The following is a 19,301-nucleotide window of genomic DNA, read 5'->3' on the forward strand; positions in this document are numbered from 1 at the left end:
AAATCTTTCTTGATATATAGAGAACAATTACTCTTGACTCTGCCGTTGCAGCCAAGTTTTTCAAGAGAATGTTTCTATCCTCAATGATGTTCTTTGTTTGGTTAGAAGCCCCTCATTTAATATTTTATATTGTATTATTTTGCCTACAACTAGCTTTTCTGAGTGAGTTAAATCTCGTAATTAATTTAATAAAATGTGAATCGTTTATAGCAATCCAAAGAAAAGCTAGCAGAGTGAGGCAGTCACATGAGGAAGGAAAGTAAGCCTGTGATTCTGGATCTTATCTCAAGACCTAAAAATGAATTTGGAGCCCTGTCAATATTCCTGAATTCTTTTGCTCTGACATCTTTCTTTGTGTTTCTAGCACAGAATTCTGCAGATAGTTTTTGCATTTAGCTTCAGGTTTATGCCACTTACTAGTAAATCGTTTCGTGAAGCCAACATGGGTTCTGATTCATCAGGGCTATACAACATGGGCCATTTGCTTTATTGTTTTTCCCCTAATCAACTGAAAGGAAACTAAAATGAGATGACTGAGCAATAAGACCATCTCTCCCTACCCTTATCTTCTACTTTATGAATTTGAACAAATAACACTATTTGAGTTGCAATTAGAGTTGACAAAATGTTTTCACCTCTAGACCCGCACTTAATCTTCAAAATAGATCTATGAGTCTGGGAGGAGGACTACCAGGAAAGGACTTGACCCTGGTTTTTAAATAATAATAATAATAGTAATAATAATAATAGAACAGACCTGCTAAAAATCTTTATACAGGGTTTGCATCGTTCCCTCTCAAAAATTAGTAATTCGTTCTGGCTTCCTCCCACCTCGTTGGTCCTAGGTAGTAGGATTATTAACTGTTTTTTTACAGATGAGGAAACTGAGCTATATTTTCTTAGGCAACATTACTTCCCAGCTTTGCATTGGGACTTTACCCAGATCTTCCAGTTACAAGCAAAATTCCCCTGTGACTCTAAATGAATTAACCTAATTCACATCCAATGGTTCTCTTTCAATAATTCTGATTGCCAGTTATCAGAATATCAAACCACATTACTATGGCTTATTATTTTTATATGTTTTCATAGCTTTTTGGATGATTTGTTTAATTTTTATTTTGTCATGTGTCCTTTTGTCCTAATTTTTATTTGCACTGTTCCTTTTTTTTCTATTCCTAATTAATCATCCTTCTGAAAGTTTGCTAAAGAGTGGGTAAGTGTATTTTCCTTTTCAAATAGCAGTGTTTTGCATTGTTATTTTTTATTAAGGAAATATGGAATAATTCAAATGGATAGTAAAATGATCTAATAAATGTCAAGGAGCTGGCATACAGTATTTTCTGTTGAAATCACTTTTCCTTTTTTCCTGGCATTTGCAGAAGATTTTTGTTTGTGTGGGGGTTTGTTTTCACTTTACTGTTTAAATGTAATCGACAGCGGCAGTGAGAAAAATTGAAAAACTTAGCAGCGGTCTAGGGAGAGGCTCTAAACCTGGGTCTGCTTACCCATGCATGGAGGAAACGAGTGGCTGCCACAGGGGTTCAGAAACAGACTCTTTGCCTCAACACCAACTCAATCCCTGGGGGAGCTCTGAGTCATTCACCCAAAATATCTGAAGGTCTTAGAACAATTTTTGCAAAATTAGTCACAGTGTCCTGGTCAAATTCCCTTGGGAAGGATTCCACTCCCTAAGCTGCGTTCCCCCAGCAGTTTTCCAAAGGTAATTTCTCATGCCCTGTATTAAATTATTGTGGTATCCTGCTTTGTAAGACCCAGATCAACACAACACACTGCTAAGCCATTAAGCCATCCATGCTTGCTATGTGTAAATGTGTGTTTGTGTCTACACATATCAAAGCCATTGAGAGCCTTGGGTGGGGAACAATGCACCTGGTAATTTTTTTAAGAGCTTCAGATCTCTTGTCATCAAAGACATGGAGTCAGAATCTTACGGCTGCCTCGGGGATGATGGGAATACACTGGGTCTGCAGGCCAGTCTTTATTTATAAATTGCATCGTCTAAAAATTACTGACGGATGCAGTGCCATCACCTCCCAAACATGCTAATATTTGTCTTTCTGTGTTCTTTAGCATCAATACCATTCAAAAATAGACGAACTAATTGAAGAAACTGTTAAAGAAATGATAACACTCTTGGTTGCAAAGGTAACCTTCAGCTTCAGGTGAAATGTTTCATTGTGAACATTGCTTTGTGATGTCTGCATTCCCATTAAAATGTAACACGTTAAAAAGTTGAGCTGGATCCTCGTATTTCTCAGGAAACAAGATTGTACGTCACCCAGCCTCAGCTCAGAGTGATTTTTCTGATGATTTCGAGCCGCGTGAAGATGAATTGATGAAGTGGCATATGTTGACTTAATAAGAATTTGTCCCCAAACGTTGCACTAGGTTGTGCGGAAAATGTTTGTTTTGTTTTCCAGCACTGACAAAGTTAGATTTTTAAATAGAGAAAGTTAAACGGTAATAAGGAATTCTGCCATCATGAAAACCCCCTTTCCTCTAGTTTCACATGCAGTGAGAGTCATAATAAAACAGAAAAGTCAGATAAAGCTATTTCAGTCACCCTCATGAATTATAGAATTTTAACTAAGTAATGCTGAATGGGAAGACATTTATATTTGCCAGTGCGAAACTTCTGTTTCCCCCAAATTACTGATAAAATACAAATAAAAATAGATTGGATTAAATGTAGTGCTAATATGTAACGTAAAAACTGCTTTGCGCAGTTTTGGATTTTGAAAAGTGCATTTAATATTATCGCATGCTATATGCAACTCAATAATATTTTGTCACTTTGCACTTCTGTAACACTCTATATTTGCAATCACATAATAATGAAGAGAAAGCCGGATAAGTCAAATATTTCTGTGTAAAGGCAGTCTATTGCTTTCCCCAGAGGCAGGAATCAAATAATAGAATGCAAAAATGAGCTGAGGGCTCAATGCTGGTCTCTATGTGGTCGGGAAATGTGGCTTTTTATTGTGAACAGTTACAGTTTGAAATAATAATTCTTTTTCTTTTTTGCTGTTTTACTAGTTTGTCACTATCTTGGAAGGAGTCCTGGCAAAATTATCCAGATATGATGAAGGGACTTTGTTTTCTTCTTTTTTGTCATTTACCGTAAGTAAAGATCTTCTTTCTTTCCTAGTTTTTGTTTCAGTCTAGGTTTAGGTTTGAGTTTCAGGGGAGAGGTGCTGTTGTGTCATTTTGGTTTTGGTTTGTGTATATATGTTAATTGCAGTCAACTACCAATGTGTGATAATAACACTAGGAGAATACGCAGGACATTTCATAACGGCAGGTAACTCAAGCTCATTTCTATCTCGTTTGTGAATATACAGTATGTATGTATCTAGCTGTCCGTACACACGCGCACCTGTACCTCTCTATATGTGTGTATTCAAAGCTGTTGCCGGCCTGAGCCCAACTCAGCTTTCCCAGGCCGATCACTTAATGTTTCTGGGCTAGCAATTCCTCATCTGTAAATGAGGGAAATTAATTTTAGAGGTTGCAAACGGAGACTTGCAGGTCAGATGGAGCTTGCAAGGTGTTTCCTTTGGTCCTTCCTGCGTCAGGTACACTTTTCTTCACTGAGTTAGTTGCCCACGGTTAAAAATCAGGCGAATTCACAGAGAAGTTCGTATTCCAGGGACTTTATATAAAGTGGACGGTCGGCAGCACTGGGCCTGCATCTGTGCACAGCAACAGTGTGCTGCTGGGGCTGAGTCTCATCCAGTCAGCCCACCAACAGGCCAGACATGTGTTGGCCTGTTTACTGTAGCCCCCTCCTGGCTGTTTTGCTCATTCACGTACCTGTCTGGGCTTGGGGACACTTGAGTTTACAACCGCTGGAGCAGATGATCGAGACTGTATAGATTCCGAGAGGCTCTAATTCTGTGCCAGAATTGGGCCCCGGCATAGAAGTGAGTTAGATGGTGGGCGGAAGCCGGCCTAATTCTCTGTAGGTAAATGATCAGTGGAGATGGTCACTGTAAATAGGCTGCTTCGGGGGCCTGGTTCTCCCACCTTCCTGGTGCTGGGCAGACACTGAAGCTGCATGCTTTCTCCCCATTTCTGACAGCAAGGGTTCTTGCTGGCTCTGAGACCAGCTGTTTTCCTCTGACAATGCCATAGGAAAGGCAGTCAATTTAGGACCCACTACCTACGAGTTTTGAAACAGCCTTACTGCATGAAGAATCTCTTAGAAAGGCAGTGAATGCAGGACTGGGGCCTGGAACAGGGTAGGGAGCAGCACATCATTGTCTTTGGAATCCCACAAAACTGGGTTCAAATCCCATTTCTAATATTAACCAGATTTGTGATCTGGAGTAGGTGTCTCACCCTCTCTGAGCCTCAGTTTTATTTTGGTTTGGGTTTGGGGGAGGGGTGCCCTTGTGTCATTTTGGTTTTTGCTTGTGTGTGTGTGTGTGTGTGTGTGTGTGTTAATTGTGGTCGAATACCAATGTCATCCAGGAGTGGAGAGTAAAATAATGTCCCCCATAATGAGCTGTTGTGAGGAGAACAACATGAGTGAAAGAGCTTAGCATAGTCCTAGTGCATAGTAGGCTTCAATAAATGGCAGCTATTATTAATAAAAGATAACTAATATGATTACTACACGATGCAAACATACACGCACAGGAGTTCCTTCCAGATATACCCTACTTTGGTCTTTCCCTAGCCCATATGTTAGATTTCCTGGGATTTAAGGAAAATGTAGATAGAAAACATTTAAAACAATTTTTAGATAACATCCATGTATCTACGAGCCCTGCTGGTTTTCATATGCAGCTCTAAACTTTCCAGGTACAAGGACTGAACTCAGCCCCAGAGGGTGATGACACCAGACCCTGAATTTATTGGCGAAGGTGGGGTAGGAAGAGCATGCTGACAATAGGAATTCTATCTGATTTTACTCTGTAGAACCACCCATAATGTGTCACAGCTGAAAGGAAAGCTATCCAACCCACTCCTTTGACAAACAAAGAAACCAAGGTCCAGAGAGGGGGAGTGATTTGTCTAAGGTCACACAGCAATGGGCAGAGTAGGGACAGGAACCCAGGTCTTCTGCCAGCTTCCCCCCACCCCTGAACGGCTTCCTGAAGAGAGTGGGATTCAGCTGGCAATTGCCTGGCACTAGAAGGCAGATGGGCAAATGAGTGGGGAAGATTCATACAGAAGGATTCAGGGCACGTGAGTGGGAAATATTAGATAATCTTTCATTCCTCAGTGAAGTCACGGAAATGGGGAAAGAGGCAGAATTAAATGCAACATTTCTGGAAAACGTTCCCTTGACACCCACAAAAAATATAACTTTCTTTGAGTCTTCATTTTGAGCAACGGTTTTGACTGCACTGGACTTGAACCAGTGAAAACTAGGAAAGGCCCTCTGCTCTTTATGGAGCAGAATTCAACCCACCAGGCGCCCCACCCTACTTACTGACTTACCAAGAGAACTAGTGAAAGTGGTCGAGTGGTAGCAGTAGCAAGGACATGGTACCAGGAGATTCTCGTGGGAGGGTGAGAAACCTAGTGTATCCTACGCGGGACTTTTCAAGCTAAAATTCTCATCCTCTCCACTCCCCTTTCTGAGACATTTTGCAGCCACACAGCATGCCTAGTGAAGTCCCCGTAACTGCAGAACGCTTCAGTGCCTGTTGCTGGGCCCGTAACTTCCCTTCCTTAGTGACACTTCTCCCACACACTTGGCCACCCCAAGGCCAAAAGCACCCACTTATCATTTGCAGCCTATGTTCTCATCTCCTGCTGGTATTCCAGTGTTGGAGAACACGAGCTGTGCTTCGAGGTGGCAGAGAATATCTCCACACGTGGATTCTGAGCTCCTGCCCAAATTTCAAAAGGGCCTTCGAAGACTTCCCGCAGCCCAGTTGTGTTAATTATCCCAGAGTGGAGTGGAGGTCAAAGGGTTGAGGAGAGGCACCAAGTATTGTGGAAAGAGACTTGAAATCAATCAGGAGAGAACCAGCTGTGAGTCCTGGGAGGCCGGACAAAGGCGCGGCGATAGTGCCGACACCCTGGCAGGATTTCCTTAACTCTGCTCCCATTTCTGATTCAATTCTTCAAGTATTACTGTGCACTTACCACGTCCCCACCTCAGCAGGGCTGCCAAGTATGAGCCATGTGCTCTGCCCCCCAGAAAGCTGACAAGTATCGACAAATATGCCACCCTTTCCCCCTCTTTCTCCCGCTGAGCGCCTCCTTTCCTGGGTGGGCTTGATTTCATGGTCCAAGCCAGACATTTTGGAAAACGTCTGCAGTGGCACAGAGCAGGCAGGAATATTTATTTCTCGTCTCCATCTGCATTGCTTCCTCTCTTGGAGAGGAGCTGGGGGGAGGAGGGAGGATGAGATGTGGCTTCTTCGTGCCAGCCCGAGAAGCGCCCAAGCGCACCCCTCCTCTCCTCCCTCCCCAGCCTCAGCAGCAGTAGCAGCCTAGGATTTATGGAGGCAGGCGCCTTTCGAACTTTTGAAAGATCAGCCCAGTTGGAAGTCACAATTAGCAACTATCCGCCCATTTCCCCTGACTGCAAGATGTGCTTTTGTGTGGGTTGTCTGCTTGGAAGCAGCCCTTGTCTTGTGGGTAGCTTCGCGCTGTTCTTTTAGGAGGCCAAGAAGGGGGACGAGCAGGTGCCCAGGTCCCTCTCCCAGCAAGCTAAATTCCTCTCCTTGGTCCTATCCAGGTGAAAACAAATAGCTGCTTCTGAAATCCTTTCGTTCTTTCGTTCATTCATTCACCCAACAAATGTTACAGAGCACTTATTATCATGTATTGTGCTAGGTGCTAGGAACACAGCAATGAGCAAGAGAGACATGCTGTCTGTCCTTTTAGAGCTTGCATTTAGGAATGGAGACAGACAATAAAGGAAAGAAAATTACAGAGTGGGGAAAGCACCAACAGGCCACAGACTGGAGCGAGCACAAGAGAGAAAGTGGAGGGTGGCCTCACTGCAGCTGGGATGGTCTTGGAAGGTCTGTCTGAGGAGGAGACACGTGACCTGAAACTAAGAGGAGTCAGCCACCGGTAAAGAGGAGAGGAGAATCTTCTGGACAGAACAGCAACTGCACTGGCCATGAGGCAGGAAAGCAGAAAGCATTTTTGTAGGATATTTTGAAAGTAACATGAACAGGATTTAGCGATTGAGTGGATGTTGGGGGTGGAGACTTGATTGGAAGGGGCAAAGGTGGAAGGCCGGAGAACCGTGCTGTATTGAAGAGCTCAGCTGCACTGAATGAGTCCTGAGAGTCCATGGGGTACAGCAAAAAAGACAGCCCGGAGTGGGGAGACCTGGCATGGGACCCCAGCTCTGCCCCTGACCAAGGAGCCGTGTGACCTGGAACACGAGACCACGTTTTGGCTTTTAATTCCCTTCAGTGTAATATGACGACAGTTATATTAGATGAATTCAGAAGTCTAAAATAGCTACAGCTCCTATTCTTTAAGCACTTGCTAAGTGCCTGGCACAGGGCTAACTGCTTTAAATATATTTTTCTCTTTGAATCCTCTGAACAATCCCATTCCAACAACGCTCTTCTGCAGATAATGAAACCAAGGCTCAGAGAGGGTAAGCCCTCCAGCTGGACCAGTGTATTCCCTCCCTCTAAACTCTGGAGCCTCCAAGGAGGAGTGAAGACGTAGGAGGAGCCCACCCCCACCTCTGGCAGACAGAACAATTACATCAAATCCTCTGAAGCCCCCTAGAATTCACCCAAGATCCCCCTATGAACCAAATCCATTTGAGATGGTCACACTATAACACAGAAGCCAGTCGGGGCAGGAAGCATGAGGCCCTTTTGAGGGCTGTCAGTGACCAAAACCCTACTGTATGTCCAGTCTCACAGGTCTCAAATTACCCTCGTTCACCCTTTTTTCCTTTTGCCAGCATGGTAATTGTTTTGCCCCTTAGAAATGAAACAAAGTAGACATGGTTCTTCCTGCTAGAATCCAGCGTAGATCAAACAGCAGCATCGAATGCTCTTATGCAGAGCTCTTGCTGTCACGCCAGAGAACAAGGCCACAGGCTTGGTCAAAAGCCGGAACTGGCTCAAGGGAATTCACTTCTGTCCCCAGAACATTTTGGTCATGAAGCGTTTCAAACTTTAGAGTGGGGTGAATGTTCATAGTAGTTTGTTAGTGTTATCTCTGATGATGTTCCATTTTGGCTTTGGCTTCAGGGAATGGCCAGCATGGGAGAGATGGCTGTTTATAGTGTGGGCTCGTGATGGTGGTGCAGACAGAGAGGTCTTGGTCCAATCTCAGAGGGTACCACCATCAAATTATCAGATGCTGAATTCATGAGATTCAAGTCAATTGGATTCTACATGTCAGAGTGGAGGTGCCAAGTGTGGTAGTAATAGCTGATGTCTATTTAACACATACTCTGCATCAGGCACTGTGCTAAATGATTCACATGCATTTTATCATCTGATTCTCACAATCATCCTATGCATAGATACAATTATTATCCCCATTTTACAGATGGGGGAGGTTGAGTTATTTGTCCAAAGTTGCACAGGTACTAAAACCCCACCTTAGATTTACTGCTTTATCATCACAGAATGTTACTCCCCATAGAAGCTCAGAAACCCATAAATGAAGTCAATTAGTGACTCTTCTAGGAACCATCCACTGACTGATATCATTCCTAAGAGAAAGAATCATCTATTTTTCACGTCTTACCACCAAAATATTTCATAAATAATTTACCCACCAGCCAATCGGTTTTGTAGTAAAACCGAAGGAAATGGACATCGAAAATCCCCCACATCCTTTGTCCTTTCCAGATAATCTTCAGTTTCGTGTTACTCCTTCATTCAAAACATATTTATTGAGTGCCTACTATGTTCGAGGCACTGGGGGCTTAGCAACAAATAAGAAGGACAATGGCTCCTATTGTATATTCCCATGTGGGAGAGAATATTCTCAACAAGTAATATACAAGGGTGACAGCTGTTCAGAGAGAGAGAGAAGTAGCTGATACAGTGGGACCATAGCCCAAAGGGACCCAAGCTTATCTGGGAGGCCATGAAGGAAATGACATTTGAGCTGAGATCTAACGGATAAGTAAAATTTCACCTGGTAAAGAAGAAAACAAAGAATGTTCCAAGGTACAAGGACTTGGAGGGGAAAGGGAGGGTCTAGCACATTCTGGGAACTGGAAGTTCATTGTGACTCAGGGGAGACCAGAGCAGAAGGAAGAAAGTGACAGGGATAGGGTTAAGGAGCTGGTCAGCAGCCTGATCAGAAAGGAGCTTGCCCATGGCTATGGAATTTAGGGGTTTACACAGGGACATTATCAAAACTGATTCAGCTAGAGAAGCTAAGAGAGGTCACAGAGAGACCAGCTTCCTGCTACAAGCCAGTGGTGGATTTGCGGTCTTCTGATTTTGAAACCGGGAGCCACATTGGAAGGCAAGACTTACTCTGTCTAATGTATTTTGTTCACATGGACCAACAAAAACAACATGCTCTGAAATGTTCAAGAACTGTAAAGCACTGACCTGCCGCGTCTTCTACCAACTTCTTTCATCAGCCGCTCCCCAACGTTTCAGAACCTGACATCCACCTTGAGGTCTATGACAGATAATTTTATCACCTAGTAGGACATCATCCTCGTTTCCAGTTCATGCCTTGAAAACACAGTTGACAATTAACATACCTGCTGTCCAGAGCAACTCTTCAGAAGCTTTTCAGAAGAAAAAAATAAGCATCTAAAGTTAACCATTTCCCTTAATATTCTTTGGGAGACAGATGAATATCATTCAAAGTGAACATAAGACAGACACAGTGTTTTCTTCAGGCTGTGAGGGGCTGAGCAACCGAGTCACAGAAACATCAGCTATGGCAGAAATACCTAATGAACGTGGATGTGGCTTCCAACAGAATATAATTGCTCTAAAATGAAAAGTCGGAGATTCTGACCTGACCTCTGAGCCACATGCAGTGGGAAGCTTATGAGCAGAAAGAGAGAAAGACATGATTGTGAAGCCCACACCAACCAAAATGTAGGCAAGTTACTGACCATTTGTGGGCCTCTGTTTTTCAACTGTAGAGTGGGAATGCTAATATCTGCTTCAGAGAGCTGAGGGGACAATTAGAAATAAAATGAGCCGTAGGCTTTGCATGACACTGGCATATTGTGGGTGCTCCACAAATAGCCATTCTTAACCTAACCTTCCACTTAAACTTGTAAGAAAGTTTTAATGACCCTAGAGCTTTTAACCAACCATTTTCTCACTCGTTCAGTTCTTGGCATAGCAATCATTTCTCCTAAGCAACCCAAACTATTATCCATAAGAGGATCAACCAAAACTCACTTATGATTTCTATTTCAGCACATTCTTATATTCAAAAATTTGATTCATCAAAGATGTTTTCCATTGTTTCGTGTATTTTTAGCATTTAGTGTTTAATTTTAATTCTTCAAGAATTTTTCATTCATCCATGTTCTCTAGAATACCTATTAATCAAAATATTTACTTAGCCAGAATTGAATATTCCATTGTCCAAGCATATTTTGGGTTGAATCAGGTTTATTTCAGTATACATCTAGGTTACTTGTTTGTCCAGTTCTGTCCCTTACTAGAGTATAATGTGGGACAGATTAACTGACCTCTGACCTTAGTTTACTGACCTATAAAATGGGAATAATAATAAGACCTACATTATGTGGTATTATTAGAATTAGATGAGAAAATGTTATATACCTGGGATGGGGTAAGGATTCAATACTTGTTAGATATTGTTATCGTTGTGGTTGTTACTATGTTTATGTCACTGAATACTGAATATTAGAATCAGTTAATCAGCCACCGTATTTTAAATGACTGCTGTATGTAAATTATTGAGTAGATTTGGAAAGATTTTTTTTTTAAAAGATTTTATCTCTAATTTGGAAGTTACTCCCCAGAGTCCATTCAGCAGAAGGAACTTTTGAGATATTCTGGTCCAGTGTTTCAGTGATGTGCTGGAGTCTGCTCAATTTCTACCTGCTGTTGAGAACCAATTCTCCACATCTCTTCCCATCTCCACATTTAATGATATCCCATTGGTAGCTTGAAATTGACTACGATCGAAGTATTTGCACCACGGAAATCACAAACACTACCAACCAGGGCGGCTGCTGCTGCTTTTTGAAAGCCTTTTACCAACATATCACTGAGTTTCCAGGCTTAGGCTATGTACCACACGGTACCTGAGGTGATGTTAGATGCTGCAAAAACTCAACATTAAATAACACCAATCACATGGTGAGAGGGTTCTTCCCTTTTTAATTTTATTTTCATCCTTATCCTTATATCAAGGAGAAAGTTTCCATTGAGTGCTTGTCTGTCTCTCACACTTCTCTAAAATTTCATGTCTTCACGTGTAACGAAGAGAGAAAGAGCGAGCAGGCAACCCTGTCTACCTAGAATGGAATGACTTTATTTTATTTATATTGCATTTATTTTTACCCTTGCCTTCTCTTATTGAGAGTAATATTGATTTTCCATTTATGGCAGTGATATAAAGTTTCCTTTTGTAATTAAGTATTTAAAAAGTGAGCCAATAAAGAATATTAAGTAAATAAGTCAGTATCGTACTGATGGCACATGGGCAATAGCCAAAATCAGGGAGGTGCTATTGATGCCGGAGGTTTGGGAAGTTGTGATACATTCTAACTGCCCCATTTTGCAGTTGTGTAAACTGAGACCAGAGAAGGAAAATGACTTGAACAGCTAGTTAGGTCACAGAACCCAGACTTCCTATTTCATCCATTTGTTTGTTTTCCTCACTCTTTATCTGAGATGAGGGAGAAAAAAGAAGAAGAAAAGAAACCTCTCCACTGTGTGCCAGACCTAGGCTGACTCTTGATAGACAAGTTGTCACTGGCAGCACTGATGTAAACAATCTGTACCCTCCAGTTCAGGCCGAGGCAGCTGCAAGGAGAAGGGGAGGCCCTCAGGGCTGTCAGGTGAGCCCTTCGTGGAGAAACATGACTATTCAGTAATGACAGTGCAGCCCTCGTTGACTCAGCACCAAGGCCATGCAGAAGCCAGAGACACGAGGAAGACGTGGCCCTTGCCTTCTTCAAGCTTGCATTCTATTGAGCTTTTTAGTGTTGAGAGATGTTCAAAAGGCAAAGCGAAACCCAAACATGCCAGAGGCGGGCAGAGGCCCCCACTTAGAATCAAAAATAAGCCTTCATGCCTTCTTGGAGGTTTTACAAATTTAAAACTTTCCAATTTGCGCTTCCGAGTTTCTCCTAAAGTGAGAGCATGCCACGTAAATAGACAGATGGAAAAGCAGTACAGCGTCGTTAAGAGGGCAAACCCTGGTGTCCAACACACCCATGGTCACATACCAGCTCCGTGATGCCGCCAGCTTTGGGTGTTTTAGGAAGTCGTTAAACCTCACTGAGGGAGTCGGGGAAACCTGTCTTTTGTGTCAGCTTGAAGCTCCTGGACTTGATTTATCTTATTTTACAGTTTGTAAGATTAAAGAGTAATGCCCATTTGACTTCAAACTTAATGTTTAAATTTGATAAATGTTTTCATCTCTATCTCAAAAAAAAAACCAACCAAACAAAACTCTCTGAGCCTCAGTTTCCTCATCTGTAAATGATGATAATCCTCATGCCCACCATTGTGAGGGTTAATGACTTAGAAATTGCTTAGCCTCATGCCAGGCAAATAATAAGCATGCAACCATAGTTAAGTCTTAGTAGCATTAAAAGGGTGGGTTTGAAGGAGCCTTTGAGCCTTGCAGGAATCCTCCCTGAGAATGAAGTGTTGAGACAGAAACGAGGAAAACTGGAAGGAAAAACAGGTCTCCTTCAATTGGGCATCTGTTCGGAAGCCCCAGGAGGGGAAGAGAGATGAGAACATACACTTCCTGGACCCAGTCTTGGAGCACAGTACCCTGAGCAACAGGAGATGCGAACAATTCTCCTCGTTAATGAGGATGCGGCTCCTAATCGGTGCATGGAACAGAATGCTTTTGCTTAATAGAGATCATTTCCCTGCCTCTTGCCCAACTCCCCAGCAGTGCCAGCAGCTCTTTGTTTAATGAAAGGTAGAGACTTTGAGTAGTGTGGTGGGATGGGCTGTAGGAGGTATTATTACCCTCATTACTATGATAATAGTTTAATCACAATCAATATTTATGGACATGCACAGAAGCCGTGCAATCAACCAGCAGCCCTGGAACTCAGGGTTGTCATGTTCTTGCCTATGGGCCCTTTCCAGGAAAGTCTGGGCTCTCTCCCACCTTCCCCCTGCCCCTCTGAAGCTCTAGAGTGGTCCTCAAGAGTCATTTCAGAATATCCATGATGGGTACATAGATAGTTATATGTGAGGTCCTGTTTGTGGTAATAGATGAATATCATCATAATATAACACTTTTTGTTTTTCAAAATACTTCCATAGTCATCGTCTGGATTTTATCTTCAGATTTTGGTAAATTATCTTGTGAAAAAGGTAGGGGAGTGTAGGGGCAGCATAAGACAATAGCAGATCCTTTGAAGTCAGACCCACTTGGGTTCAAATCGTAGCTCTACCACTTCTTAGCTGTGTCCCCTGGGGGAAGCAACTTAACCTTTCTGAGCCACAGTTCCTTCATTTGTAAAATGAGAAGACAAGTTCTTATAAGAATTGAATAAGATAGTGTAAAATAGGCATTCAATCATTGGTAAATGCATCGATATTTTTATATATGACCATGTATCAGGTGTTAAATATTTCTGTGTTGTCTATGAGAAAACTAAATAATTTCTTTTCCCAAAGTCACATAGCCACTGGTTGAGAGAGCAGGAGTGAGGGCCCAGACTTGGAATCAAGTATTCTCTTTTGATTATCTGAAATTTTTTTAACACTCGTTCCATTTGATGCTGGCAACTTATGCAAACCTTATTTTAAAACATTTCAATGCTTAACTCTTTTCTTTTGAACATGAACCAAATTTTGAAAGCCAGTGATCATTTTTCTGAGCAATGAACATCTGATGAGCTTCTCATAAAAAAGTTATGGTGTCACAATTTCCACATCTGTAAAAACAGCATTTATAAACTCGAGCCCTCTTAAAAAAAAAAAAAAGTGAGTGCCAGTGTGCATCAATGTAGCATTTACAGGGTGCCTAGTGGGCACAGGGCTTCACAACTGGCCAGAAATCCCACTGATCTTTGGCAAGCAAAGAGGACATTTCAGCCCTCAAGTGACCAAGCTCTGAGAATCCATCATGCTGTCTATGATTCCAGACATACTTCAAGGTTTATGTTTTTCTCCATCCTCAGAAAGTGTTGGAAGGGGCTTTCACTGTAATTGTCAGTTGGCCTCAAGCAGGAGCCACTGAGGTTTGCTCAACTGCTCACCCGCACACACAGTCCCAGTACATCCACCCACTGGCACATTCTGTCTCCCCCAAGCAGTCAGTCCCCCAGTTGGCACTTACAATTTATTCATCTTCCCAGGATGCACTTAGAGTATCCAGATTATGTGTTGAGGGAGGTTTTTGCTAGGTTTTGCTTTTGCCATTTGTAGAGGACATGGCTCAGAACCCTGATGTCAGTCAAACAGAAACCTTGAAGAAGTTACGCAGGAGAAGGTCCATTCTTCCTGCAAAATGCTTTTCTGCGCTAGCATGTTGAAAATTCTATCACTTGTTTTGTTCTTTTTTTAATAGCCTTTTATGAAAGAAATATACATGGTTCAAAAATGAAATAGTACAGAGACATTCATAATAATTTTTTGAAAAGCAACATTTGTCTGTCTACCCCTTTACACCCTGGATCTCTTACCCCAGAAGGGACCCTTTGAAACTGTTTTTCTCTTCATAGCTCTAAGTACTGTTCTTATATTGCTGTTTCTTGATTTATCAACCTTAGAGATTCACTCCCTGTTGTAATCCACGGAGTTCTAGCCCACTTCACCATCTTCCACTTCCCCTCCCCGCCGTGACAGTTGTAACATTGTGACGTTGTGTAGCATTATTGTTCCTCACGGCACCTTTATAACTTTAAGTAATGCCCGGCCACCTTGAGCTCTTGTTTCATCCACGAGTGGAGGCTATTGACACCCATGCCCTTGCCCTTCTCCTGCCTCCGCCTCCTCCAGTGGATCTCTTGTTCTAACTCGGAAATTGAATGACACATCTCTTCATTCTTATCATTTAAAAATGTAAGAACTGTACTTATGAATGTCTCTTGAGTCTATACTAGCACTGTCCAATAGAACTTTCTGCAATGATGGAAATATTCTATATCTGACCTGTCCAATCCAAAAGCCACGAGCCATGTGGCTCATGAGTACTTGAAATGTGGCTAGTACAACTAAAAAGTCAAGTTTTTAATTGTATTTTGTTTTAATTCACTTAAATTTAAGTAGCCACATATAGCTGTTGCATAGTGCAGTGCCAGACCAAGCTTAATACACAAGTCTGATTACCTAGGACAACCTGATTTTCCAGCAGAAATGATAATAATAGCTGACACACAGTTCTTACCTACTATGCCCTGGAAACTGTTCTAGAAACTTAATTAATAACCCAACAACTTTATGAAGAGTATTGTTATCCTCATTTTATAGATGAGGAAAGTGAGGCATGGAAAACTTCAGTCACTTGTCTAGTAAGTGGTAGAGCTAGAATTTGGCCCCATGAGATCCAACTCCAGAGTTTACGGTCTGAACCGCTTCCTTATACTGCCTCTAGTCCACATTAGAAATTCCCACATCTTTCTTCAGATACTTCCAATCTGCTGATCCATGATGTGGTCACGGCTTCTCCCATGTTATGGGCCTGAGCGATGCTTATCGTAATGGCTATTACACTTAGATGTAAACCCTGCCCATCCCATTTCTGCCACAAAAAGAGAGCATAAAAACTGGAGGCTGAGGGAAGGTATGGGCAGATGTAGGGACTCAGGGCAAATTAGCAGAGGGCTTACTGCCCAGTCACAGAAAGGCTGTCCCTTTGTCCAGGTGATTCCAACAACAGTAGTATAGCAGCCAGCACGTACGGAGGGCTTCCATGTCCCTTCATTATGCCCCTTCATGTGTGTCATCTTCATTAATCTTCACAACAGCCTGAAGAGATACAGATGAGGAGGCTGCAATGAAAGGGCGCTGGGAATGTTAAATGAGGTGGTTCATGAGAAACACTGGAAACAGTGCCTAGCATAGAGTAAATACTCAGCACATGCTCCCTGTTGCAGTCCTTTTGTCTCTGTGCCACGTCTACCCGCCGGGCCATGCTGCATTGTCTGGTACCTGTGTGAATGGTCTTTATTTCTCTCTAATGTTTTTTCCCTTTCTCTGTTACTATAGTTTTTCCTGGAGCCTCACTTCCAGAGCTCTTATTAATACTAAAATACTAATACCCTTTGTTTTATTGCTTGAGTATTTATAACCTTTTCAAGGTGCGGGAAGTGTTTCCATCCTTCATTCTTCCTAGAACAAACCTGCCTCATACACCACCCGAGAGTCACAGACATTTTTTTAATTCTGGAAGGAATCAAGAGAAAACAGGAAAACACTTAGCCCAGTGCCCTATTATAACACATAAGGATATGAGGTCAACCAACAAGTTAGGCAAGTAGCAGAAGTCAATCAACTAGTTAATGGTCAAATTAGGATTAGAAATTTGTGTTTTTGATTCTTCCCCGACCTCCACTCCACTGTCTCCCGTTTAAGCATGTTCTAGTCCAGAGGTCAGAAAACTTCTTCCGGAAAGGACCAGTTGGTAAATATTTTTGACTTTGTAAGCCACATGGTCTCTGTCATAGCTATTCAACCTCTGCCCTTTCAGCATGAAAGCAGCTATCAACAAGATGTAAATGAATGAGCATGGCTGTGTTCCAATAAAACTTTATTTACGTACGGACACTGAAATGTCCATTTCCTGTAATTTTCACATCAGGAAATATTATTCTTCTTTTCATTTTCTTTCAGCCACTTAAAATTGTGAAATTATTCTTAGCTCGTGGGCCATACAAAAACAGGCAGCAGGTTAGAATTGGCCCACAGACCATAGTTTACCAACCTTTGTTCTAGTCTGTTAACTATTGATGGGAACATACTTGGTACAGTCGACTCCCAGCTAACCACAAGTGAATTAAACACTAGTAATAATATTAGCTAATGCTTATTGAGCTCTTACTACATACCAGGCACTGTGTTGAGCACTTGATATGATATCCACCTGTTCAGCCTCAGAAGAACCCTCTGAAGAAGATTCTGTTGCTGTCCTCATTTTGCACATGAGATTATAGAAGCTGTGGGAGGTTCAATAATTTTTCCCAAGGTCATTCAACTAGTAAGTGACAGAGCATAATTCAAATCAAGAGCCATCTGACCCAAAGACACAATACCTCCCTCAAAGTAGGCTCCCCTTCTCCCAGATCCCCAGTGATCAGTAGGTAAGAAATAGCATTAGGATGACACATCATTTTCAGCATGTCAACAATTTGATGTCATGAAAGAACTCTGCACTTTATAACCAGATTTGGCTTGTACTCTAGTTCCACCACTTGCTGGTTCACCCCTTGAGAGTTGCTTAAGCTCTCTGAGCCTCGGCATCCTCTTCTGTGAAGCGGGGCTGGTGAAATGAGCCTTCCTAGGTTCTACAGTGATGAGTAATTGAACTAATTATACATAAGGTGCTTAGCACAGTACCTCATTCAATAAATATCATTAAGGATCAGGTGAAAATCAGGTTGCTTGTTAATGTTTTTATAGCCGAGAGACCCAGGACTACCCAAATCCTGTCCTAGGATATTAAGGAACCATCAGGAACCTCCCCACCCTCCCCACAGTGTCCTCCAGGGAAATGCATGCAATGGAAAACATTAGGAGAATATGAGACAAACTAGCGCCTTATTGAATGTTTTGGTTACCTATTGCTGCATAACAAACTATGGCAAAATTAGTGGCTTAAACAATCATTTTATTTTGCCCACAATTTTGTGGGTCAGGAATGTGGGAAGAGCTCATCTAGGAGATTCTTTGGTTCCACGTGGCGGACTGTGGTCACTCACTTAGCTGCATTCAGCAGGTGGCTGAGCTGGGCTGGGGCTGGATGTCTGATAAATTGATGTGTCTCCATGTGGCTTCTTTCTCCTTATGTGGGGTCTCATTCTACTGATCTTCTCCACGTGGTTTGGGCTTCTTGCAGCATGGTAGTCTCAGGGTAGTCACACTTACAGGGCAGCTGGCTTTCAAGACTGAGCAAGTGGAAGCTGCTAGCCCTTTTCAAGACTAGGCCCAGGACTGGCATGGCATGCTCTCCATCATATTCTTTTGGTCAAAGAAGTCACAGACCAGCCTACACTCAAGGGGGATGGAGGAATAAACTCTACTTCTCAATGAGGGAGTGGCATGCCCATGCAGGGAGCAAAACAATTGATGGCAAGCATCTCTGGAAACAAGCTACCAAATTGTGAACTGGGTTTGGGGCCCACATTCCAATGCAGAGAACTCTACAGTGTTATACTGTACAGTCCAGGGATCTCTTTCTAAGAGGTTAGGTCTGAAAAGTCAGGGAGAAATAGAATCAGAGAGAGGATCTAGACCACAACCTGGCACAGGGCCAGCCAAGAAGAGAAGAAGTAAGATGACCAGACCTCTCACTGCAGAATAAGTCACACGCTGTCACCTGAAGTATTCTAACCATGAAACAGAAGCACCGTACTTAATTGTGAGGATATTTGAGGTTTGATGAGCCCACCCACTAGCAAGCATAGCCCAACCAGTGCCCTGGAACAAGACCAATCAAATCAGCTGCTTCGGAAGTGGAAGGAAGAGAGAGTGTAAAAATAATAGCCAACACTTATTGAAAACATACTGTGTGCCAGGCCCTGTGCAAAGGGTTTCACGTACTTTAACTCACTTAATCCTGAACATGCACTAAATGAATTAATCCAGGTCAAATGCTTAGAATGGTTTCCTGCACATCTGTCTTTATTATTAATCCATACAACTACCCCGTGAGGAGGTATTATTGTCCTTATCTCTATTTTCCACGGAAGAAGCTAATGCTTAGAGAGATTAATTACCTGGCCCACAGCTGGTGTGTGATAGAACCAGATGCCAGCCCAGACGTCTGACTCTTGACCCCAAGCTCTTACCTCTACACTGTACTGCCCGTGATGTAGAGAAACAAGACATCTCTTAAGCTCTTCTCGTAGAGGCAACAAACACCAGTTCCTTTTGAATTGATAGTGCCTGGCTGCACTTTTCTTAAATATCCCTTTAAGAGTTTTATAACTTAGAAACCAACTTCAGGAAAGC

The 19,301-nt window shown here is 42.4% G+C and overlaps 1 protein-coding gene across 20 annotated transcripts in view; it reads left to right on the forward strand.

The window, feature by feature from the left end:
* CADPS (calcium dependent secretion activator) overlaps positions 1–19,301 on the forward strand; it is a 431,612-nt gene that overhangs the window by 362,061 nt on the left and 50,250 nt on the right. For all 20 annotated transcript variants that reach the window (XM_070492692.1, XM_070492701.1, XM_070492702.1 and 17 more), the window contains 2 exons: positions 2,095–2,169; positions 3,061–3,144. In XM_070492692.1, coding sequence (XP_070348793.1) covers positions 2,095–2,169; positions 3,061–3,144 — 159 coding nt within the window. The remainder of the gene's footprint in view (positions 1–2,094; positions 2,170–3,060; positions 3,145–19,301) is intronic.

The sequence above is a fragment of the Equus asinus genome, chromosome 21 (assembly GCF_041296235.1).
Source record: "Equus asinus isolate D_3611 breed Donkey chromosome 21, EquAss-T2T_v2, whole genome shotgun sequence".
In the NCBI taxonomy this organism is placed as follows: domain Eukaryota; kingdom Metazoa; phylum Chordata; class Mammalia; order Perissodactyla; family Equidae; genus Equus; species Equus asinus.